The 26721-nt window shown below is 42.3% G+C and overlaps 1 protein-coding gene across 1 annotated transcript in view; it reads left to right on the forward strand.

Moving 5' to 3' along the window:
* EBF2 (EBF transcription factor 2) overlaps window positions 1-26721 on the forward strand; it is a 257455-nt gene that overhangs the window by 157551 nt on the left and 73183 nt on the right. The window contains exon 7 of the mRNA XM_051974158.1: window positions 26113-26194. Coding sequence (XP_051830118.1) covers window positions 26113-26194 — 82 coding nt within the window. The remainder of the gene's footprint in view (window positions 1-26112; window positions 26195-26721) is intronic.

Genomic DNA, 26721 nt, shown 5'->3' on the forward strand with positions numbered 1-26721 from the left:
CCTCTGATTCTGCTGGGAACTTGCCTCAAATTTTTCTGATCTTGGACACCAATGAAGGACCCCTGAGGTTTCCTTCAGCCTTCAGTTTCACTGCTTAACTTGTTCTTACTCTGTTCTCATCATCTATTGCTTTGACAAACTCTTTGACACCATTTTAATATCCCATAATTCATCCTTTGGAGATAAGGGAGTATTTCTTTCCTGATGGCTCTGGAGCTTGCCTAGAACGAGGTTATAATGCACAGTTGGAGGCCTTGGGTTCACATCTCACCTCTTAGACTTTGCCACCTGGGTGACCTTGTCTTTTCCCTTCCCCTGGACCCAAGTGTCCTTATCTTTCAAATGAGCTTGTGGGATTGACCTCCAGATCTATGATCCTATGATCCCCAGAAAGCGATAGCTTCTCCAAACCTCTGTTTTGATATCTACAAAATGGGAAGAACAACAGCTGTAGCGCCTAATTCATAGGGTTTTCTGGAGGACAAAATAAAAAATAAAATAATGTGTATAGTCTCTGTAAACTTGGAAGCATTCTATAAGATATCCCCCAAATCCTTGTATAAATGTCAAATTAAAGCACATGTGCATAAATTCAGCTCAATAAAGAAAGAAGATTCTTTTGTCCTTCCTAAAAGTGGGTAAAACTTTTTTTTTTTTTTTTAATTTGCAAACTATGTAATCCGAAGCCAGGTGAAAATTGTTCTGGCTGGAAGTTTTAGCTGCTTCTGAGGTATCGGGCCAGGTGGAGCGTAGGACTGGGAAACCTCGAGATGAACTCAAGCCCCTGTTTTAGCAAAGTGGGGCTGATTTATAGAAGGCACTTGAAGCCTGGCCTCTGCTGTTGGGCCTCTCTTTGAAGTTGCAGTGAAAACCCACAGGAATTGAAACTGGGGAAAAATGCTGCGCGCAGCCTCCCTTTCTGAAGTCAAAATGCCGAGCTGTAGCCCCTTCTGGTCATCTGGCGCTGCTTTGGAATAGCAACCTGGCCGGGAGTGCAGCAGAGAGACTGTTGATTTAACACACTGGATGGGGAGCAAGGAGAGAGCCAGGTGTCAGTGGGTGGTGTGCGGGACTGGGTGGTCCGATCTCTGGGGTCCCGGATCCAGCTCAGTCTTGGATCCAGGGCAAGACTATAGGCCTTTGGCCTCTGCCTTGTTTTCCCCATAAAGAAAATGGAAAAATTGATTCTGACCATCCACTCCGGGGAGGTGGGAAAGTCGACTCATAAATAGTCCGTGCAACAGAAAGTGTTCAGCTAGTGGGAGAGGAAGCTTGATTAGAGAGAGGCAGAAAAAAAGAGAGAGACGTCCATTCGAATGCATCTATTTTGTGTAACCTTGATGCAAAGTACTGTGTGTTCAGGTAGCGTTCAGCATTGGGGAAGATGACATGTCACGGTTCAATTCAGCTGCCAGTTGAAGGACCATAGATTTAGGGTTGAATAAGTCCAAGGTCCATAGAGGGTAAAGGAGGTGGCCAGATTCACACAAATAGTGGGTGTCTAGAGTGGGCTGTGAACTCGGCTGTTCTTCACTTCAAAGCCTCCCAGGATGACGTGTCAGTCAGTCAAATAGCATGTGTTAAGATGCATCGTGTTCAAATTACGACATGAGAAAATGTTCAATCGGTCTGTGGATCTTAAAATGCTGGGCAAATCTGTTAGCATAATCTTTCCTTCCTTTCTCCTTCCTCCCTCTTTCTCCTTTCCCTTCTTCTCCTCTCCCTTCTTCCACATTTTTTCTTTCTTCCTTCTCCTCTTCTTCCTCCTCCTCTTCCTCTCCTTCTCCTTCTCTTCCTCTTCCTCCTCCTCCTCTTCTTCCTTCTCTTTCTCCTCCTTCTCCTTCGCTTCCTCCTCCTCCTCCTCTTCCTCCTTCTGTTCATCTTCTTCTCCTTTTTCCCTTCCTCCTCTCCTCCCCCTCTCCCCAATTTTCCTCTGTCTCCCTACAAAGGCTCCGTAGGTAAGTCTGTGACAGCACATCAACTGCTGGCCAGTCATACTACCTAGTGGTGGTCACATCACTTAGATGGGGATAGGGAGCGAATATTCAGTGACATTTACACCAACCATTAAAGTTTGCCAAATGCTTTGCAGACCCCATCTCCCCAGGGTCTCACAGCTGCCTTGTGAGGTAGGTACTCGAGGTGTGATTATTCCCATTTTATAGATGGACACTTTATAGAAACTCAGAGAGAGGAAGTGACTTGGAGAGGGTCAAAAGCTAACAAGTTTCAGAGGGGCATTTATACCCAGGTTTTCCTGACTCTGGGTCCAGCCCATGCTATCCACTGCACCATGCTGCCCATACTATACGCTACCATTTGTATTTTCTTTATTTTATCCTTGACCTGGTTTTTGTCCTAGTTTCGAAGTTATACCATCTAGGTTTTAGTTCTTTTAAGGAAAAAAAAAAGTAATAAAAGCCGGCCGCCTGCGCTATGAGTAATATTAGAAAGGCTGTTTTGCTAAGGGAGTGAGTGCATACTGAAATACCTGGTTTTATATTTTTATGTGGATTTGGCAAATGTGGTACAAAAGCAGTTAATATGATACCTGACCCGGTGTTAATGTCCAATGATAATTCCATATGGGCTCCAGTACCACCTGCTACCTGTCAGGCTACACTTTTTCTTGGTCTTTTTGGCACGAAAGCTACATTAACTGTGACTATTGCTATTTATGGCAGAGAATGAGGCGAAATGGTTTTCTCTTCTTTGGTCTGAATCACAGCTGGGACCTGGTTCTTTGGATCACCGTTCTCTCTAGTCTTTGGCTACTTCTGAATCTCCCAACCTTTCAAGTTGTACTTTAAAGCATAACTAGCTTAAATGGGAAGGAATAATCCACCCTCTATTTATACTCCTCAAATCTCTGAGGGTTAACAGAAGGTGATATTCAATGAGGAAAACTCATCAAAGGAATACAAGGATTATTTCCAGAAATAGAAAAATAAGAAACTACAGGGCAGCCAGGTGGTGCAGTGGATAGAGCTCCAGCCCTGAAGTCGGGAGGATCTGAGTTCAAATTTGAACTCAGACACTTAACATTTCCTAGCTGTGAGATCCTGGGCAAGTCACTTAACTCCAATCACTTCATTGGGGAAAAAAAAAAGAAACAACAACAATCAAAGCAAAAAAACTCAATTAAAATCATGAATTTGTTCATTGATTGCTTTACAGAAGCTTCTTCATAAAAATGACCCCCCCATCCCAGAGAAATCTCTGATCACTTTCTGTCCCCCGTACCCCTGTCAGGGAATGTACTGAACTCGGCGAGGCAAAGTTGGATCAACCCCAGTAGAAACATAACCCCAATTAACGACATCAACTGGTCTCAGGAAGACAAACGATTAAGTGAAACAAGGTTGGAGGTGGTGTAAAATTACTTCTCTTGGAACAGTGTCCGCCATCCTCAATTAACAGGTGAAGAAAATAATTCAGAAAGGGGCTGGGTGACTTACTTCAGGTCACCCAAGTCGTAAGTGACAAATGTAGGATCTGAATCCAAGTCTTTTGACTTTAAATCCAGTGATCTTTTCACTATTCAGGACACACCAGCTTTTAGTATTGGTTATTACAAGAAAGGAAGAAGATGTGCCTAAAATTGAGTACTTTAGTCACAGATAGTATTCATTGGCCCATTTCCATGGCTCTAACCACTGAATGCTTTTGCCTCTGCCTCCATCAGCCTGAATTGTTCCATATAAATTTTCTCTGGTTTCTTGACACCTTCATTTTCAATATTCTATGAGTGGGCAGCAGTGTTCCTTATATTCACATACCACGATTGGGCCACTCGTTCTCTAACTGAGGAACACAGAAGGTCTTTATGCTTTTACTCAATTGGCAATGGTGGTGCTGGTATATATGTATGTATATTTACACGTACATATATACACACCCTCCTCTTCCTCTTCCTTCTCCTCTTACTCCTCCTCCTCCTTGTTGTCCTCCTCCTCCTGCTCCTCCTTTTCCTCCTCTTCCTATGTATATACATATATATATATAATATATGTATTATAATACATTTAATAATATGCACCATATCATCACAATACATGCATTATACACACACATATGTGTAGAACACACATATGTTCATGTGCACACACATGGTACATGTATGTATTAATATAGCTTCTAAATGAGTCTGGCAGGGGCAACGTTAGGTAAGGGAGAAATCGAAGAAGTGAAACAAGGCTTCCCTTAACTAGATGACCTAACCGGGTCCACTCTAAGCCTCCTTTCTAATTGTCCTGCTACGGAAACACAGTTCTTAAGTCAAACACTTTATGGAAAGAAAAAACAACCTTTTACACCTTGGGTGGATTTGAGTTTAGCCATTGAACATTCCGTCGCTTTAGAAAAACACACTTCTGCACATTCCCGACCCCGGAGGAACTAGATTTCCTATCTTAATCATTCACAAACGGAACACAGGGAGAGTAGAAGGGAAATACAGTCCATTAAAAATGATTTTCCTTGAAAGGCAAAGACATTATGAAAGATTTCCACAGCCCTTCACATTTTTGTAAGAAAATCATTTCTAACCTCTCCCGGCTGTTATTATTGCAGCTGCTGCCGCGTTCCTTTTGAGCGACTCCTAAAAGCACAGAGAGCTTCCTTTCCATTTTTCTCCTTAAAAACCTCCTTGAGCCGCCAGCCTCCCCAGCTGGGGACCGAGAGGACGCTCGGGCTTTGAAATGCCATCCAAGTGGCTCGCTTTTCCAAGATGCCCGCGTAATCACTGGTGGCCCAGAAATAGCATTTCGCTCCTTTTCAGGCACTTCGAAAAACATTCCCTCCACCGTTCGTTTTCTCACAACAGTTTTGTGAGCTTGGCGTTCCTAGTCTCATTTCCAGATGGGGGAACACTGGCGATGTAATTCAAGGTCTGTGACTCAATAAAGGGGAAAAAACAAAAAAAACTTCTGGATGATTAAAGCCCCGTCCCAAAGTGGGGTGGGCTGCCTTGAGAGGTAGTGGCTCCCCCGTCCTTGGAGGTATCCAGACAGAGGTTGGATGACCGCTTGCTCACGATAAGCTCGGACCAGATGGTATCACATGTTCCTGGGATTCCAAGACAAAGAGAGGAGGAAAGCTGTTTTTCTAATGAACGCACAAGGAGCTCCTGGCCTCCCGGTCCCCTTGCCATGCTGGGAAGGGGTGCTTCTCTCTCCAGCGCCACTCCCTCCTTGACTCCCAAGCCAGTTCGGTTGTACTGATGTACTGACATTGGGTCATTGGCATGGAGAGCTTGTCGTCGGTGTCATAAGTCAAGGAAAGCTGTATTTCATTATCAGATGGTTAGTATTTCTTGTATATAGAATCATTATACACTGATGGATGTGGGGGGGGGAGAGAGCAGAGAGGACAGGCAGAAGGGAAAGATCACTTCTGGCTACCATTTTGCCGTGTAGAACTAATCCTAGAGCTAAGAGTATTCAAGGAACATTTATTATACAGCCATTGCATGCTCTGGTGGATAGACTCAGAGTCAGGAAAATCAGGATTCAAGTCTTACCTTAGGCACTTACTAGCTGTGTGACCCTGGACAAGTCACTTGCACTGTCCTTGCTTGCTAAGAATAACTAGAACAGGCAAAGAGATGAACATAATAAAGCTTAGATAAGGAAGAAGGCAAGGAGATCCACCAGACATAGAGCTCTTTCTACATTTGGGTTGAATGAGAGAGAAATATCGGTGATACATCTGTGTGGAACAATAAATGAGTCTTGCGGGCAGCAACATCCCAGATAAAAATCCTGCCTGAGACCCATAGCCATTGTGTACTCCTGGGAAGTCCTTTGACCTCTTATCTTCAATTTTTCCATCTGTACAATGGGGATACTAATAGTATCTACCTCATAGGGTTGTTGGAAGTAGCAAATGAAATCCTCCCATTCATTTCACCTCTGTACTCCTCTTCCTTTCATGGTTATTATTCCTTCCTCTCCCATTAATTGCTTCTTCCACCTCTTCCAGCCTCTGAGGGTGGGACCCTGACTGGCCGCTTCCCTCCTTCTCTAAGGAGTCTTCCTTCCGCTGGGGCTGGTTTCTTTCTTTTTTTTGGGGGGGGGGTCAGGCAGAAGTTGCCTGCTGGGGCTCTCAAGCTCTATGATCCCCCTCCCCTTCACGCACCCAGCCACATATGTTTCTCCCAGCCTCCTCTCTTCAGCATTACAGAGGGACCCTTCAGTCGTGATGATTACGGAATGGATACAATACTGATGGAGCTTAATTGTTTCCACTAGATGGATCTCGGGTGTTCCTTGGCAGCCAAAAGGAAAATGATTCCAAATACCATCAAAGGGGCTTATGAGCACCCCGCGTGTTCGCCGACGTCGGGTATTGACGCTGGGGCGTTAATATCATTATATCTCTGGTACGACATCCGTCGACTCTAATCCTTTGCTGTCGCTGTGATCTTGGGAGATCTGGCCAGTGGGGAGGCCCCACACAAAACCCCGGCACGAGGAGACAAAGGCCGCCCCGCGCAGGCCCGCGTCCGCCGTGCGCCTCAGCGGCTCCCCGGTCAGCCGGGCTCCCTCCTCTCCCGCCATAGTCGGAGTCGGGGCACCAGGAGGCAACATCAAACATACCTTTTCACACATGGTCTTTCCAGATTTTTTTTTAACACTTACTTAGCAGTTTATAGAAGGAAGTGAATGATCTTCTCAAGCTGCTTACAAATTAAAAAAAAATCTGCTCTTATTAATTATGCAGGATTAGTCTAATTATAATTCAGCAAATTAATTAGCGACAGAAGGTGTTCTGAAACATTGGAGTACATTTGCATGTTAAATGGAGAGGCTAGTCCGTAATGTATGTAAATTTATGCATGGCTTCAGAGTTTAATTTAAAAATTTGCAGCTGCATATGGTATGGGAGCAGGTGAAAAGTCAGTTTTGCTTTAATGATGCTCAGAAACATTGGAGGGTGTCCTGTCTGCGCCCGAGAGAACGCCCCCCATATCTGCTCATCTCCAGATCTGTCAGAACGATGGAATAGAGCCCCCTCCCCCTTCCAGCTCGGGCTCAAGGTCATTAGTGAGTGGGCCCATAGGTGTCATAGGTGTGAAGCCGCGAGCCGAGGACGCTGGGAAGGAGAGAGCGGCCATCGGGCGAGCCCTCTCCCCGACGGCGGCCCGGGAGGCGTGGGTCCTCCCCGCGAGGGAGTTTGGGGAGGCGGAATGGGCTCGGCGAGCCGGCGGGCTCACTTTGGGGCTGACTGATATCGATTGTGGCAGGTGGAAAAGACTGCTCCAACCTTGGTTCCCGCTTCCCATAGTCACATTCGCAGTTCATGTCAATTTCCCCGAGTCGTGGGAAAGTTATTACCGAGTTATGAATTAATGGGAGGGGAGAGAGTTTTACACGTTGGCCCCTACCATCTGGCAAAACAGTAAAACCAGCGGACCAGGCAGAAGCAAAGGGTCCTTGGTGTAATTGGTGTTCACTGCTCAGCCTAGCATAGATCCACATTGTGGGGAGGGACGGGGAGGTGGGCTGGAGGGGGAGGGGACGGGCAGGAAATCCGCAAGTCAAGGAATCATTAGGCTGATGACTAAGAAAATAACTTCATTCCTTCCTGTCACGAGAGTAGCCAGAGGTGGAGATCTCCTGAAATGATGGCTCCTCACCGGGGATGTTCCAGCTGGAAGGGACCGGTGGGGTCATTCGGGTCAAAGCCTTTGCTTTACAGACTAGTAAACTGAGGCTGGGGGTGGGGGAGGAGTATCCTGAAGCCAGTCCGTTGTGTGTCTTCTTCTCCCTTGCTGAGTTGGAATTAAGCTGGGCTTGGAGAATTTTGCTCTGGGGTGACATCTGGTCACCCTGATTCCTCAGATAAAGCTCCCCTCCCTCTGATCATAGTTCTGCACTTCACCTTAAAATCCCCTTCCTTCTTTTTCTCATTCTTCTTTTGGGGAGAAGGGCTCATCCCTTCTCAGTTTTCTCTTCCTTCTTTGGGCTCCCCAAAGGGAGAAGGGCTCATCCCTTCTCAGTTTTCTCATCCTTTTTTGGGCTCCCCATCTCCAATCAGATTCTGGTCCTGCTTATCCAGCGGCTAATGCCTTCCCTCTTCAAGAACATTGCATATATTTTGGGTATTTGGGTATAATATGTATTGGGCATTTGGGTATAACTAATGGAACCCCTTTGAGGGCATTTGTCTCTGCGTCCCCATTGGCTAACAGGATGACTAAAACGTAGTAGGCCTTAATAAAATGCTTGTTGCTTGACTCAAAGATTGTGCTTCCTCTCCTGGGCTGGGGAATGCTAACAAAGTTCTTCAGTTTCTCCAAATTTGACTTCTACCTTCCATCCCCAGTTGTTTTGGCCCATGTGAAAATATTCCACTCACTGCTTTGTTCTTCCAAGTCCCCCCAATGGTTTTTAGTGATGTGGCAGGAAGAGGGTGTAGAGGAAGAAAAAGGTCATTAAAAAAACAAACAACTAACAAACAGAAAAGGTAAAATGGGTCCCCGTGCCCAAGGAGCTCCGAAGACTTTGCTTTTAGAACATTTGCAATGAAAACCACAGCGTTGGAACCTTGGCTCGTTTCCATATTCCAGCCCAGAAGAGTTGCATGACGCTTTTCACTAATGGTGTCAGATTCTCATCCGAGTGCAAAAACAGAGTTTTCCTCAGAGAGATGTGTCCGAGGGACCTCGGAGGCAGACGGAGGGGTCCGAGTATAATAGACGGATGTACCTGAGGACCCAACTCCAGTCTGGAGCCCAGACCGGAGGGTTTTGCTGGCCAGAAAGCCGCAAAGGATCCGAATGACCCTCCTGTCTCTGCTCCTTGGCTGCCGTTTCTAGACAACGGTAGGACCTTTGAACAGCAGGAAATGTCCACTTCAGAAGCAATGCTGATGGGAGCTCCCTGGGAGATGGAGTCTGCGGGCGCAGGGGAGGCCGAGCCTCCCTTCCCCGGTGGGGGAAGCAGGATGCGGTGCCTGCGAGAGCACAGCAGGCGTTGCTCCCGTGGTGGGGGCAGTGTTTATGCTAATGAAGGACCCGTGGCCAAACACAAATGCTATTTTTTTTTTTTTTTTTAGAAATTTGTAACTCAGCCAAAAGAAAAATGAGACCCGGGGCTACCATCTCATACATTTGTATTATCCACTGGGAGAGAATTCGGCGTGTGTGTATGGGCGCCCGTGTGCTCATACTCGTATACATGGATTTCTTTTTTTATTTCTTTTGCAGTTTTTTTCTTCTTTTTTCTCGAACATTGTCTCCTCAATCCCTGTCACTGCTTGGCACATGGTTGGAATTTAAGGAACGCATGTGGAGGGATCGATTTGTTTTTGTGTATTTTATTCACTCCAGACTTATCAGAATGGAGCTATATTGTATTTTTCCCACTCACCATTGCAAAATTACTTTTTGGGATCTTATCTCCATTTCTATTCGTTATATTAGAATATTATATTATTATATCAGAATGTAAGCTGATTGAGGGCAAAGAATGTTTTGCTTTTTCTTTGTATCCCCAGCCTGGCACACAATAGGCACTTATAAGTGTTGGTTGACCAGTTAATCTGCCAAAGATCACTGCTGTGCCATCAGCCCGACTCTATCAGTTTGTACATTTAGAACTGGAGGAAATTTAAGAAGCCCCCAATTCATTCTTTTTGGATTTATTCTATGTATATTTATATATATATGTCTTAGAATCCCTACTCACAATACCTTTCTGGGTAGAGATTGGGTCATTCATCGCACTTTTAATCCCTATTCATAATATCCTTATGGGTAGAGATTGGGTCATTCATCATACTTTTATTTCCCACATACCTCCCCCATAGTAGGACCTTAATAAGTATTTATTCATTAATTATTTACGAATGAATACAAAACTTAGAAGAAGCTAAGCATAGCTGCTAGGGGGTGCCATAGTACTTGGAGCATCAGATTTGGATTCCGGAAGAGACATGAGTTCAAATGCTGCCTTAGACATTTACTAGCTGTGTGACCAGGGTGAGTCATTAGCCGTCTGTTTGCCTCAATTTTCTCATCTGTAAAATGGGGCTAATAACAGCACCCAACTCTGCATTGTTTTGACGATCAAATATAAAGGTTAGCACAATATATATGTATGTATATGTATATATATGTATATATATACATATATATTGCTTACTATGTGATGGGCATTATGTTAGCTATTTTACAATGAATAATAATAACAATAATACTAATTGATATGTATATTTGTTCTTGTTATTATAATTGTAAAATGCTTAGCATAATGCCTGGCATATAGTAAACACTATATAAATACAAGCTATTTTTGTAATTATTGTTGTTTTTATTATTATAGAAATTAAGTGACTTATCCAAGTCACCTAGTTAAATGTCAGAGGCAGAATTTGAACCCAGATTCTCATGTTTAAGCCAGTATTTTCTCCAAGATCAATCCTCAGAGAGCTGGACTTAGAGTCTGGATGAATTGGGTATGAATTTCATGTCTGGCGCGGAGCTGGGACTCAGCAGTCTCATGTTTCTGAGATTTAGTTCCTATTCTGTAAAATGGGAATATTAAAAAGCAGCTCCCTCACAGTGTGGCTGTAAAATTTCAATGAGATGATATCTGTAGATCCCTTTGAAAACCTTAAAACCTAGGTAGGCTTTAAGGAAGGAATGGGAAAGGGGGGATTGACCAGATCTTTAACATTATTGATACAGGGAACTCCTAGTGAGGAAATTCTACTAGTAATGCAACTTTCCCTGCCTTCCCAGTCCCATGAGCTGTGAGTGGCTCTCAAACGCTGGCTATGGTCCAGTGTTATTCTTTGCCACGTGAGGAATTGGGATACACTCTGGGAGAAGAGGGAGACGAGCGTGCACACATGCAATTGCATGTGTAAATTCCATGCAATGTGTGAGAAACTCATTCATATGCATGTGGTTGCAACTGTCGATTCCTTATCGTTCCTGAAACTCTGAGATAGCTGGGTCACCATTGGAGACCCTGTCTTAGAGAGTCCCCTGGAGCTTTGAGAGGTGAAGTAATTTGTCCAGGGTCACATGATCAGTATTTGGCATGGACAAGACTTGCCCTCTGGTCTTCCTGACCCTCAAGTTTGCTTCTCTGTCCATCGCATCGTGTTGTCTCTCACTCTAAACATGGTGGCTGTTATGGCTACCTCTGGTGTGATTTATTGGTGCAAAAACTTGATCTGGAAGAGCCAGAGAGATCATTGATGCAGACACAAACAGACAGACTTTGGGTGGGAGCAATTCTTCCTCTGACACCAATTTATTTTGAAAACATTTTGTTATTGTTATTGAGGAGAAGGGACAGGTGAATGGGTGGGAGTATAGTTTTGAGAGAAAGAATCCAGAAATTTAAACAATTGATCTTTTAAGGATGACATAATAAATGGAGGGTTGTATCTGAAGTTAGGTAGATCTGGATTCATATACTGCCATTAATTCCAAGTGTGTCATTTTGGGTAACTCTTTAAATCTTTTGAATATCAAAGATAACTATAGCCATTTAAAATATGCTTTATGGAGGGAGTTCCCTGCCCTGAATTGTCCCAAATCACAAAAGTAAATTATGTCTAACTTCTAAATCTATCTATCTGTCTCTCTGCCTGTCTGTCTGTCTATCTATCTATCTGTCTGTCTTTTTATTTATCTATCCATCTCTCTCTTTCTCTTTCTTTTTCTGTCTTTCTCTCTGTACCCATCCATCCATCCATCATCCATCCATCCATCCATCTATCTATCTATCTACTTATCTATCTATATCTATCTTAGACATTTGAACACAGTGATGTACTGGAGTTGGCTCCTACAGGAAGACCTGATTATTAAATTTTTTGTGTGTGTGAGCATCGATACCTCAGAAATCAGTCAATGCCACAGAACAGAGCTTGATTTGTTGTTTTGTAGATTGTCTAGTTAAGAAAATGATGGAGAAAATGTTAATAACAGATTAATTTTTTTTATACTTATATCTGATTGTATTTGTAATTAGAGAGTTTTAGAATTATGTTTATGTAGTTCCTGGGTCTGTTTTAGTGGGCAGAAACGCTAGAGTTATTTTAAGTGAGTTATCATTTACTATCTCTTCTTTCAGGGTTTTATTGGAATAATATTAAATAAATACATTTATTTATTCAGAGAACTTTAGTCCAATTCTTGGTTCATAGTAAGAACTTAGTAAATGTTGATTAGATTGATCATGGGTCCATTCCCCCTCTCTCCCCACCCCTCCTAAAGTCGATTGTTAAATAGTTACCAGTACCTTGTTTGGACAAATCAAATGATAATGACAGAATAGCAGAAATTATAGGGGAAAATGAACTTTAAATGATTCATTTGTCACAGATTCAATATAATCACAGGGCTGCATGTATGGTAGAAGGTGTCCTAGTATTGAGAGGATTGAAATGACTTCTTTGAGACTGACCTAATCTATCGCTACGTGCTTTATAATTATTATTTCATTTGATCCTCACAACAACTCTTGAAGGTAGGAGCTATCTTTATTCCCATTTTACAGATGAGCTGAATGAGGCAAACAGAGGTTCATTGACTTCCAAGGTCACACAAATAGGATCTGAGGCTGGATTTGAGCTCAGGTTTTCCTGACTCACCTTCCCATATTGATTTTACCTTTCTCCTTTTTGTGTTCTCTGTGTCCCACCCAAATTGGACTCCTTTCTTTGAATTGAACTTGGGACATTTTCTGGTCTCTGCCACATGCCATGTTGTTCCTGCAGCCTTTAAGAAGCCACTTTCTTTAAGGCTCAATACTAGGGTGCCTCTTTCCCCACAAGATCTTTCCTCATGCTCTTAGTTGTTGAATCTCTTTCCTCCTCTTATGATCTCCTGCTTCCTTGTCTATATGAGCATGGGATCTCCATAGGTGAGGGTGAGCTCCTCCACAGAAGGGATATTTCTCTTCTTATCTGAGTATTGATGACAGCACCTAGCACTTAGTAGGCGATTATTGAACATAAATTGAATTGAACAATCCATGTGGAATGCTTGGAAACCTTTAAGAGCTAGATGTTTCATTGTCATTATTATTATTATTACTCTGCTTTGATAATGACTTTTGAAATTATTTGCTCATTTTAAAATATGTGTGTGTGTTTTTAAAGAAATTCCTTTGTCTTAGGAAACAAGGAAGGGAAAAAGGGAGACATAGAATTCGGAACTTAAAACTTAATAAAAGAGATTATTAAAATTTTTTACCTGTAAATGGGGAAAAAACAAAACACTATATATTTGTAATTAAAGCTTTTTATTTTCAAAACATATATCTAGATAATTTTTCAACATTAACCCTTGCAAAACTTTGTGTTCCAATTCCCCCCTTCTCCATTCCCTCCCCTAAATGACAAGTAATCCAATATATGTTAAACATGGTAAAAATATAAAAACATTATATTTTTTAAAAGAAATTCCTTTTGTTTTTCCGTCAGTCTATTCATCAACAAGTACTTATTGAGCTCCTACTATGTGCTAGATTTATAAAGAGTAAAATAATCCCCATCATCATCATTTTTGGAAATATCTCCTTCTATTTTCCCTCCTCTTTTCCCTTCTCTTGCAAAACTAAAAATAATAAGTATAAATACCTGATCCCATGTGGTACCACCCTCCCTCCCCAGAAGTAGGGAATGTGTATCTCATCTGTTCTACTGGAAAGTGATGGGTTTTTCAGTTATTTCTAGTTGGGCTCCTTTTTACCAGCTTTTCACTCCCATGGTCGGAGTCACCCAGTCCGTTGTTCTGTTGTCACCTCATCGTGTCACTCATTGAATTCCTTCTTTCTCCCTCTTTGCTCACAGGAGGACAGACGGTTCCTCCCTCACCTGGGTCCTCTTTGGCACTTTTCAACTTTCTCTGGACCTCAGTTTCCCCACCTGTATGTTGAGGGGCCTGCACATGAGAGCACTGTGATGATCTCCCAGCACAAGGCTTCTCATCTCAGCTCCTGCCATCAGTTAATAGAGCTGGGCTGTCTTCATATCATCAGGGCCTTCCAGGAGGGAGCTGTCCCCCAAAGGACACAGTAGCAGAAGCAGGGTTCTCAGTGGGGGTGGGCAAAGTAGGCAGACACCCAAGGCAGAATGCCTGGGGGGAGTGCGACGAGCCACGTTTTTTAATATGATTTATTATAAAGGCATGCATTTGGAATGCCGATAAATCCCCTGACAGGCCCTCCTGGATTTTGTGAGAAGTCAAGTCCCAGCTATTCCCTTGAAGGCTCAAAGTCTCGGTTAACACACAGCAACTTCCAAACCTTGCCTGCGGCTCTGATCAGAACAGAGAGAGGTTTCCTTCTCGGTTTTTATTGTTGATTTGTTTTACCTAAATAGGAACTACTTTTTTTCTCTCTCTATTTCTAGTCAGAAGGGAGAGGAGGTTTGGTGGCCATACTCATGGAGAAACAGACAGTGAATGTTTACTGTTATTCAACAAGCATTTATTAAGCACTTACTGTATGTCAGCCAATGTAATAGGAGCTAGGGATACAAAAGAGGAAAAAAAAAAAGATCTATGGGCTGAACTCCATAGAGGAGGTGCTGAATTGAGACAAGACTTAGTCTCCATAATAATAGTCCACAGATTATAAAATATAAAATAATAATAATAATAATGGCAGGAGAGTAATTTGCCCTCAGGTAATTTTAGATTAGTAGGCCAATAATAATAATGATATTAATAATATATTATATATGCTATATATTATTTATTACATCCTATATAACATATGTATATATAACATATAATGTACCCATGTATATATCTAAGCATATAGAATATAATAATGAGTACAATAAAAGATAGCACTTTAAGTCCTGCAGATCACTTGTGTCATATCTTTGTCTTTACCTCTTGGTCCATCTCCTCCACTTTCCTCACATCTCACAGTGGGCATAGCACTGGGCTTGGAGATCCCACATTAGATGCCTATTGCCTGTGTGATTTGGTTTCCTGATTCATAAAATGAGTTGCTGGGGTCCCTTTTATCCCTGACTATGGGAAGCTTTGAATAGCAGCGATACTTGGCACAGAGCCTGGCACATAGGAGGAACTTAACAAATGTTTATTGATTGCTTGATTGATCATCTTGCAAACATCAAATTATAGAATTAATGGAAAGCCTTTTGCAAAGGTTAAAACCCAACAGGTATCCCGGGTTAATTGAGTGAGGACAGAATTTTTAGCTCCCCACTAAAAGGATCCAAAAGTCTGCTTCGGTCTGGGGACACGGTCTGGGGACTCACTCTCCGGTGACTCGGTTTTAATGGAAAGCTGCTGGGTCGGCCTTCCTGTAACACTTGGGTCTGCCTCTTTCAAATGTATTTATCACCTCATACTTAACACAGAACATGATAATCATGAACTGGGCCTGGGAGACAGTGTGCCCGAGGGAATAGAGCATTGAATGGCACCTGGAGCCAAGAAGGTGAATAAATCCTCTCTTTCCTATCTGTGCAACCCCAACCAACTCACTTAACCTCTTTGAGCCTCCATCCCTTCCTGACTCTACTTCTGACATCCTAGTCTTACTCACCATGGCAACTTGGGCTTGATCTGGGAACTTCCCTCCAGGCCTAAGGTCTCCCGATTCTGGCACATCCATCCAATTGTGAACCTTAGCAGCCATGAAATCCAGCCCGTTCGTCTTACAGATGGGGAAACTGAAGCCCGGGGAGTATAAATGACTCAGGTCTTCCTGGCTGTACTGCACCACTTCTGTTACTGTGACTTTAAGAGCACACAAAGTTCCCCCTCCATCATCACTGGGACTCAGCTGATTGGGACTTGGTGCTAATTAGATTGTTTTCAAGCACTTAGACCCCTTCCATTTTCCTCCAAACAATTACCATGCAGATCACAACTATGTCTCATCTGTTCCTTCCAAGGCGGGGAGGGCCCGCCTTCAGCACCGGAGCGCCTCGTTAGCTTTTCCCTTGCATGGATGCTGAGCCCGGCAAATGGATGCTCACGGCGTGCTCCTTCAGGAAGGCTCCCCGACTGCAGACCATTCCTGAGTGCCGCACACTGGCCTTCTGCCCAGCCGGTCTCAAAGGAAGAAGCAGTCCTGACACTATCATGGCACCCACCCATCCCAAGGAAACAGATTCTGCAAATAGCAATTAAGCACCTATGGTGTGCAGTACCCCGGGCTCAGTTCTGGGGGAGATAAAACCGTTTAAATTAGGCATTATCCCTGCCTTCCTGAATTTACAAACCAGTAGGGAGATAAAATACCGACATAGACAAAATTAGTAATACTACTACTACTAATATCAATACAAACGATTGCAAAGTCAGAACTCCAGGGAGTGAAAAAAGCAAGTGTTATGAGAAGTTAGAGAGAGAAGGGGAGGAGCCTTTATAGAAATGACATTCTGAGTGAGTTGTGTAGGAGAACAGTCAGAAATTCAGCAAATAAAGGGAGGGAGGGAAGGTGTTTGGCCATAGAGAATCTAATTCAGTTTAATTTAACGAGCATTTATTAAGCATCCACTATATACCAGGCATAAAAAATAAAAGCAAAGATGGAAATAACCCATGCCCTCAAGAAGTCTATGCTCATTTGGGAGAAAGAATAACATCTATATAGAAGAGGAATTATAAAATACATACAAAGTAATATCTGGCAGAGGGCACAGGTCTAATAGAAAGGGAGATTTGTTAATGATACAACAGGAGTTCAGAAGGTGCAATGGAAGAGCAGGCTTGACTCCTGTCCCCAGGAGGGATGGTAACAACATGGATGTATATGAGAAGTAAGGAAGGTGGTTGTCAAGGAAAAAAAGCATTAGCCTGGGTATTTTACAACTCCAGATCACAGATTTTGTGAAGAGAGCAGAAAGGAAATAAATTCTTCCTTTAGGCAATGGATTTGAATTGAATGAGCAAAGTTCAAGAGATGAGAGAACTCTGTTCATTTTTTTTTTCTTGGTGGTAGGAGAGATGGGAGAAGGTAGAAATATCTTATACTTACTTCTTAATTTTTTAAATTTTGTTTTGTTTTATTTTGTTTTTGTGCTGAGGCAATTGGGGTTAAGTGACTTGTCTAGGGTCACACAGCTAGGAAGTGTTAAGTGTCTGAGACCAGATTTCAACTCGGGTTCTCCTGACTTCAGGGCTGGTGCTCTATCCACTGCACCAGCTAGCTGCCCCTTTTTAATTTTTTTTAAAAATGCCTTCAAGAACTTGTATGATGCCATTAGTGTGATGCTGAAGAAATTTTATGGAATCCGGGGATGGAGAATATGGTTTCATCCTAACTCTGCCATTTGCTACCTGTCTGATCTTGGGCAGATCTCTTCAATGCTATGATTGTTAGTTTCTATAACTATAAAATAAGAGTTTAAATTAGGTGAACCCTAAACTTGCTTGTAGGTCTAAACTTAGACTTTTGTGCCACATTATTGAAATCCCATCATCTGCTACACCATCTCATCCTGCACAAATCTTGTCAAGTCATCAAGTCAACAAGCAATGACTAAATGCCTACTATGTGCTAGACACTACTTATCGATGGCCCTACAAAGAAAGTTGAGAGGCTGCCCCTGTCCTCAAGGATTCGCAGACTAAAAGGGAAGGCAACATAAAAGCAACTCTGGACAAACAAGGTCTTTCTGTCTAGAGGTGGGAAATGGAGTCACTAGATAACAGAGTACTGGGAAAGGAACAAGATACAAGGTAACTGGGGTGCTAGGAAGGGGCCAAGCTTTAAAGGCTTATTGTTTTCTAATCAATCCTCCAAGGAGTCTAATGCTGGCTATTATGGGGGAGAGTAAAGTCCAAAGATGCAGGAGTATATTCTCAGGATTATTTTTCTAGTCTCTTATTTGTTACATTTTAATTATTACAAAATGAGAGAAATTTTTAAAAAAAATCCTGCCACTGAGCATCTGATTGCAACTGATTAGTGAAAATATGCCCGGGTTTTCTTTACCCTCTTCCCTCTTAAACCTTGTTGTTTGCATCGGACATGCAATGATGCTCTGTGTTGATGATCTCATTCCCTCTGGTGCCAGGATGCTCTGGGAGGAGAGAACAGGGCAGAATCTTGACCTCCCAGAACTTCCTCATTTTTGCAGATGAGAGTCACAGCCTTCACATGGCCTGGAGACTCCAGGGCTTTTAATATCCTGAGTTGGGACATAACAACTCGACAGACTCCTTAAAGGCTCAAGGCAGAGTCCCACTCATTACTCTCCTTGGCCGACAGCCTTCCAGGTACTTGGTTTGGATTCCACTGGGAAGTCACTTACAGGAAATGATAAGTGTAATTTCTACTTTTATTGGTTCAAGTAGGAAACAACAGGCTTAACCCAGGGAAGAACCTAAGATGTCATGCAGTCCGTAACTGGGTTTCAGAATCAGAAGACTGGAGGACAAGTTCCCCTCTGATATATAGTGGTCTCAGATCCCTGAGTGTTCACCACTTTCTGCTTTTGGCAATTCTCTCAGGGTCTGAATTTAGGCAAAGAGGCTGATAGGAATTGGTAGAGGGAGTTTTCCCACTGAGAGTTCCCAACACCAATGAAATAACAAGAGTCCAAGAAACTCCATCACTGAGCTTTCTGTGGACTGGAAGTTCTGCTCTTGACTATTTAATCCTAGAAAGTGAAGGAGAAAGAAGAGGATTTGAAGAAAGCCAGTATAGTCATGATTCTTTAGTCCAATGACTTCTTTTGACTTTACCTTCTGAAAGTGAAATGAAGGGATAAGAGGTCATAGTCTTGTACCAACATATATGAAGAACCACTTTCAATTCTGATTGCCATATTTGTGGAAGGATATTAAAATATTTTGGGGAGCAGATAGGTGGCACAGTGGATAGAGCACCAGCCCTGAAGTTAGAAAGACCTGAGTTCAAATCTGGCTTCAGACACTTAATATTTCCTAGCTGAAGATCTTGGGCAAGTCACTTAACCCCAATTGCCTCAGTAAAAAAAAAATGTTATTTTAAAAAACAGAATAAGAAAAAAGAAAAGTATAAAAGGAATACAAAAGAAAATGAAACAAAACAAAAGAGAACATTATCATGTGCCCAGCAGAATATTTGGGAGAATTCAAAATAATATAATGATAAATTACCAGATCAAGAAAGTATATATATATATATTAGTAGAAGAAATTATATTCATGACTGTCCATCTTTTCTTTACTTCCTTGTAAATTATTCTTTTGTTTTCTGCTGTATACTTTTTTTTACTTGATTCTTCCCCGCTTTCATTCCCTCAACTACTCCCAAGCAGGCTAGAGATAAAAAGGATATATTTATATATACAAATGTAGATGTCTACATACATATACACACATCCCCCCCCACATACACTGCACATCTCTTTCCTATCTTTGCTGACCCTTTGCTTTAATTCTGTTCCTAACTTGCCTTGCTTTTACTTAACCTTTCCCCACCCATGTTTTCTTCCCTTGTCTTCTTTTCCCACTATTTGCTTCCTGATCTGTTCATCCCTTTCCCCTTATTTCTTTATAGAGGGTGCTATACCCTACTTGGCGTGTATGTAGTATTGTCTATTTAACCCAAACCCGAAGTGAATAGATTTTTGGAACTAAGAGTCCTCCTCCCTCTAATAGCACTGTATCTATTCTTCCTCTGCACTTCATAATTTGTATAACATAATTACTATTTTTACTTTAACTCTGCCTCAATCTTTCTTTTGAGCTATCCTATTGTTGATGTCAATCTTAAATATATGGTATTCATTTACCATGTTAAAAAAATAGAAACAATTTGTTCATGTTAAGTTACTTGAAAGTGATCTTTGATATTGGCTCTTATTATGTTAAATTTTATATTCAGGTTTGTTTGATAGAAAGTCCTGAATTTTTGCAAGTTTGTTGAAAGTCCTTTTTTATAAATTCAATATTATAGATAGTTTTTCTGGATGTGTTATTTTTGGCTTCAGGCCTAGTTCTTTTGATTGTCTGTAGATACAATGCCAGGATGCTGTTGAGTCCTGTACAATTCTAATTGTAGCTCCAGTGTATTTGAATTTTTTTCTTTTTTCTTGCAAAATTTTTCTCTTTGATTTGGGGGATTTGAAATTTGGCAACAATGTTCCTATGTGTTTTCCACATAGGATCATGTTGAGATGGTGATGGGTGGATTTTTTCTATTTCTCTTTTCCCTTCATGTTCTATCACTCCAGAACAATTTTCTTGGATTATTTCTTGAATTATTATGTCAAGGTTCTTTTTTTGGTCATAATTTTCAGGCAGCCTAATTATTTTTATATTTTCTCTTCTTGATCTGTCCTCCAGATCTGTCATTTTTCTTATGTTCCACATTCTGTTCTATTTTTTCATTCTTTATCATCTGTATTGTTATTTTTTAGTCTCTCATAACTTCACTGGCTTCCCCTTGCCCAACTCTAATTTTCAAAGAGTTATTTTCATCTTTGAGCCTCTGATACATCCTTTTCTAGTTGGTTAACTTTTTTTTCATAATCTTTTTGTTTTTCTTGGATGGTTTTAAAATTATTATTATTTTTAGTTTTTTTTAATGTCTCTCATTTGATTTTTAAATTCTTTTTAAAGTTCTCTTATGAATTCTCTCTGGGCAGGAGGCCATTTTGCATTATTCTTTGGGGTAGAAGCTTTTTTTTTTAACTTCAATGTCCTTTTCTGAAAATGAACCCTGTCTTGCTTATTGCTATAGTAAGCTTCTGTGGTGAGGTTCTTTCTTTGTTGGTTCATTTTTTAAAATAAAAGATTTTAGTGTAAGTACCTCTAATCCTGGAGTGGGAGGGATGGTGTCTCTAGCTTCACTTCAGCTCTCCACTTTAGTGAGGAACCTCAAACCAGGAGCTCCACTTGTCCTCCTGCCTCTGCACTCTGGCTGTGCTGGTTCCTTCTCCCTCAGGGCAGCAGCTTGGTAGCACAGCTGGGCCTGGTGTTCCAAATCAGCCGAGGTTCCCTCAGTCTGCCTGGACTTCAACTCCACCACAGTCTGGGAAGTGAAAGTTTCTGTGGTTCTTGCTGAGGCTCCGTTCACACCCAGCTAGCCTGAGAGCTCCTCACTTGTTATTTCAGCAATCCTGAGCTTTGTGCACTTCCTGGGGGTTAATCCCTAGCCTAAGGTCTTTTTTTTCAGATTTTCTAAGGTTTTATCAGGAGGACCCTTGTTCTGCCCCAAGTCTTCTTGATTTTTCAATAGTCTGTGTTCACCCTGAAGCACAAATTTGTTCTATTTTGGGGGGAAATCTGGAGAGCTTGAAATTTGCCAATCTATTCTTTTATCTTCCCAGAATCCTCCCCTGGAAGGATATTTTTAAGCTAGGAGAGTCCAGAGGAAGGCAAGCTGGGGGGTAGGATGTTGGAGTTCCTTAAGCAATCTGTATGTCATGTGAAGATTGATTGAAAGAATAATGTTTCGTGTAGAGAAAAGATGTAGGTGGGTGCAGAACAATGGAAAGCAGGGACTCTATTGAGCTGTTCAAACAACCTCCGATTCGTCATTTATGTCAATTCTCTGTGCCTCAGTTTCCTTCTCTATAAAATGTTAGATTTGATGATTGCTGAGATCTCTCCCAACTTTAAATCTGTGATTTTGTGTCACCTATGAGTCCAGAAGCATTTATTAAGCACTTACTATGTGCTGAGCCTTAGGGATAAAAAAGAAAAGTAAAATCATGAAAGGAAGATCACGAAGACTGTTTTCAAAAAGCCAAAATGCCACCATATCGAAGAGTGAGTGGATCAGGACCAGAGGGCAGACCAAAAAGCTCCAGATGGGGGTTGCTAACAGACCTGTTGGGTTTCTAGCAAGTCAAAACTTCCTAAAAGTTAGAATTCCCCCAAAGGGCAATAAGCCACTTTGGGACAGAGACAGTGGGCTTCCTCTTGTTGAAGGTATTCAAATAAACCATTTGTTGGGTCTACTGTAATCGGAATTCTTTTTGGGCATGAGTAAAACTTGACATCCATGAAAGGAAAACATGATGAATCATCCCAAAGTGGAATGGATTGCCTCAGAAGGTAGTGAGCTCCCCTTCAAGCACTCGGCGTGAGCCCTGATGGGGCTGTCAGGGAGGGACTTTTGTCTGGGTGTGGGTTGCCTCAGATGTCTGCTGAGGATTCGTCCGTTCTGATAGAGTAGTCGAGAGGAAAAAAGAGAGAGGGCAAAAATCCAGTGACCTCAGGAAAGAAAGTGTGCAGAGACCTCAGTCAACTCCAGACCTTCTTTTAATTAATTTTTATATCCAGCTATAAGCCATCCATGGCCCCCCCTCACGTGCTCGAATTTCCAGTGACAGCTAGGCAGGATCCCTTGTGTTTTCTCAAGAATGGGCCTCAAAGGTTGAGAGACAATGAGCTAGGGGCCCGAGCTCCCCCTTCTCTCTCCACTTGACCCATTTTGAATCGGCTGCTAAATCCACAGCGCATGTAGGGATCAGGCCGAGCACAAACCCAAAGCACTGTCAAGCAGGAGGAGCCCAAAGTAGGGTAATTTCCATCTGAAGAATCATCAGAGGTCGCACTTTTAAATTGAATAAATCCTTTTGGAAGGCTCTTTCTTAGCCCTAAATCAATTTGATTCTGTGTAAAATCCCATCTCCTTCTAAGTTCTCCCTCTCCAGAGCCGTCTACATCAGCACGCTCCAATAAATATTAATGTTTTCACCAAACACATCTTTGAGGGTGGGTGGGGGTGGGGAACAATATAATGAGATGGAGCAGGCTTGATAGGGGGCCCAGTTAGAGTTCGACCGTCCAAATACGAGAGAGAAGGAGAAAGAGAGGGGAGGAGGGGGCTACAGGAGAGGAGAGGAGAAAAAGTCGGGAGAGACAGAGACAGAGAGAGAAATCAAGAGGAAACAGGGAGTGGAGAAGGAGAAAGCAGACAGAGGAGAAAGACAAGAAGGAGGAAGGAAAAGACAGGAAAGACAAAAGAGAAAGGAGAAATAGGAGATGTGGGAGTGAAGAGAAAGGATGAATAGGGAGAGGAGAGAGAAAAAGGAAGAGAATGACTAAAGAGAGGAGAGAGAGAGGGAAGAAGGATGAGGGGAAGTGTTTTACTTGGGTTTAATGAGAGAAAACAGAAATCTGAGTGTTGCTTAAGAAAAGAAGCTGGCCTTGGAAAAGAAAGAAAAGAAGGATTCATGGAATTTTCAAAACTGGGAATGGATTTTAGCCAAAAGTGGGTGTGGGCAGCTCGCCTCTGGACCGTCTGTGTCATGGAAAGGCTCAAAGACCTCAGAATCAAAAAGGAAAACAAGCACTTGCCAAAATTCAGGGCAGCCTTTAAAGTTCATAAAAACACATTACATTTGTCATCATTCATTATCTCACCAGAACTTCACAAAAACTCTAGGAAGTGGGGACATCAGATATTATTATTCCCATTTTACAGAGAAGCAAACTGAGGCTCAGAGAAATTAAGTCATTTGTCCAGAGTTACACAGTTAGTTATCAATGGTAGGATTTAAAGTCAGGTCTTTCTGACTCAGATTCAAATGCTCAGAAGTTGAATGGAAAAATTTATGAATACAATAGTTACAAATGTATTTTATCCTCCTCCTCCTCCTTCTCCTCCTCCTCCTCCTCATTATTATTATTACTGCAGCATTAGAGAGACAGCATAGTATGGTGGCTTAGAGAGTCAGCTTTATAGCAGGAAAACCTAAATTTAAATAACCCCTCCGTCTCTCACCCCCTACCAGCTGTGTGACCTTGTGCAAGGTCACTTGAACCTGTCAGTGGCCCAGGCAAACCAGCTGTTGATTTGCATAGGAAGGAGGGAAGTTTTTTACATCAATGAAACCCTATGTCCTCTCCCCCTATCCACCACCACCACCTCCATCGTCTCATTTGATGGTGAACTTTGCAGCCCTCTCCTGCTTTGCTGATGAAGGTCACACTTTCACCCAATAGTACCTACGGGGGACAAAGAAGATCAAACACTCCCCATTGTCCTCTGCGGTGATCAAATCCCCTTCTTGTCCCCAGTTTCTAAAGTGCAAGGAACTGGCTTGCCCTTTCTCTCCGAGGCAGCTTTGCTTTTTTCAACCATCAGTTTGTGTATTTAGTTTGAATCTGTTAAAAGCTATTTAAGAAGTATTGGTGACTGTTCCTGGAAAATAACCTTGGGGTGAATTCAGAGAGGACAGCCTGAACCCTGCCTAGACTTAGACCTAGATGGAGATGGAGCTCTAGAGTCTCTGTCTGGCTGTATCATGTCTCTTTTTGTTTCTCTGTTTCTGTTTCTCTGTCTCTGTCTTTATATCTCTTTCTATCTTTTTCTATATCTCTATCTCTGCTCTTTGTCTCTGTTTCTGTCTCTGTCTTTGTCTTTCTGCCTGTTTCTATCTCTATCTCTCTGTCTCTTTGTCTCTCTCTTTTTCTGCATCTCTGTCTCTGTCTTTGTCTTTCTGCCTCTGTCTCTGGCTCTCTCCTTTCTTTCTCTCCCAGACTTTCTTTGTCTATTCCTTGTCTCTGCCTTTGTCTTTGTCTCTCCATCTCCGCTCTCTCTGTCTCTGCATGTCTCTGTCTCTCTAACTCTCTCTTTCTTTCTTTTTTTTTGACTGTCTTTGTCCCTCTGTATCTGTCTGTCTGTCTGTCTGTATAATTTTTTTTTGAATTCACACTCAGACTTTCTGGAGGAACAATCACCAACACTTCCCCAAATATCTTTTAACTGACAGAAAACAAAAATACCCTTTCGATGTAGCCAAAGCTCTGGAGAGCGCATCTCCCCTTCTCCTTCCTCCACCTCCCTCACTTTGCCTGTTTATCTGTTCGCCCTCCTCTTTAATGGAGAGAGAAATGCTATTAATTGGCTCATTGGTGGTTTCTTTTGTGCAATTTTTTTGGGGGAAAAGCAACTCAGGTACCCAAGTCCACAGTGACATCCCCTTGATCACCCCTGTGTGCAAAAGGCTATTTGGACGGACGTTGTTATTCCCCCTTTATTTGTGTTGGTGGTAAATCCTGGGGAAAAAAATGTCTATCTTTTCCTTTAAAGTTCTGATTCAAGGCATGGATGTGAGAGTTCTGAAGGGACTTTGGGACTGCGGTAAAAATTCGTTGTCATAGCAACAGGAAGGGAAATAGGCCTTGCTCACCTGGGACTTTTACTTACTGCAAAAGCTCGGTTTATTTTTATTTTTTATTTTTTATTTTTTTAAGGGAAGGACTCTGCAAGTGAAATAAATAAATAAATAAAACTTATTGTATTTGGAAGCCCGTTTTTCAAATATTAAAAAATGCAACTCCCTTCAAGGCCTCCTCGGCTCTTTTCCCTCAGCTGGGGGTGACTGGCTAATTAAAGATGCCTTGTTTTTCCAAGTTGCACTACTGGGTTCTGGTAGGGGATGCCTGGCTTCATCAGGGCCCTGCAAATGACACACCCAAACCGTTTTTTTTTCCCTCTGTCCTTTGTTTTCAAAGCCTGAAAAGAGTGATAGAAACAAGTCACTGGTCATTATAAACCCAGCGTTCGGCAAGAAGGGAGGGGCAGCCCCCTAGAGCCAGGCTCCCTTTGGAGTCCAAAAGATTATTTTCTAAGTCGTAAATGAATCGGCTGGAAAAAGCATGAAATGCTGAGAGCTCGTGTGTGTGTGAGTGTGTGTGTGTGTGTATGTGTATGTGTGTGTGAGTGTGTGTGTGTGTGTGTATGTGTGTAACTAAAAAGGTGTCTGTGTAGACACACAACTGGACAGCTGAAAATCCCCACTGCTGACCCACACTGGGATTTTGGGATGGATCCGGGCGTTTTTAAGCCACGTTAGAGACATTTCTGCCTGCCAGGGGTCACTACTGCCCACCAGGAAGGAACTACCAGGGGCCGTGTCCAGCCGCACCCTTGACGATCCTAGCCAGTGGGTGGGGTGGGGGAGAGAGCCGTGCTAGGTTACTACCACTGGAAAGCATGTAGAGTCTTAAAGGTCAGCCCTCCACTTGACTCTGGGACAGTGAGTTAAAATTCCCCAGATTTGAACCCTGACCATCCTTCAAGTACTATTAAAAAATACAGATCTGCCCCTCTCCCTTAATGATGGTAAATAATAGAATGACAGAAATGAAAATGATAATAATCAACCAGGTTTCTTAAAGGTGCAATTTGTCCCCTTTTTTTCTTACAGATTCTTTTTAAAATTTTTCCTGAAGTGCAATCAGAATTGTTTGAAAACAGCGGGAAACCCCAGGGACATGAGGCGCTTCCAGGTAAGGGGTCTGCTGGAGCTGTAAGTAAACCTTGTCACTTTCCTTCACAATGAAAAAAATGACAGTAAATGATAAACCATAGCCGATGGTGTGAAAGCTGCCTTCATTGGTAGGGTCCAGACCTTCTGCCACCTTTCCTAGATTCTGGCAGGAAGGAGATGTTCCAAGAAGGGGTAGAGATAGAATGGGAATCTTCAAGTTATCATCCCTACCTCCCCAAATCCCTAAGGGCTCTTGTCCTTGAGCCCTGGCCATCCAGGATTTTTTCAGAGCCTTCTGAAGGCAATGCTTCTCTCTGTCTCTGTCTCTCTCTCTCTCTCTCTCTCTCTCTCTCTCTCTCTCTCTCTCTCTCTCTCTCTCTTTCTCCTCTCTCTCTGTCTCTCTCTGTCTCTCTCTCTCTCTCTCTGTCTCTCTCTTTCTCTTCTCTCTCTCTTTCTCTCTCTCTCTCTCTTTCTCCTCTCTCTCTTTCTCCTCTCTCTCTTTCTCCTTCTCTATCTCTCTCTTTCTCCTCTCTCTCTTTCTCCTCT

This window comes from Antechinus flavipes, chromosome 2 (genome assembly GCF_016432865.1).
Source record: "Antechinus flavipes isolate AdamAnt ecotype Samford, QLD, Australia chromosome 2, AdamAnt_v2, whole genome shotgun sequence".
In the NCBI taxonomy this organism is placed as follows: domain Eukaryota; kingdom Metazoa; phylum Chordata; class Mammalia; order Dasyuromorphia; family Dasyuridae; genus Antechinus; species Antechinus flavipes.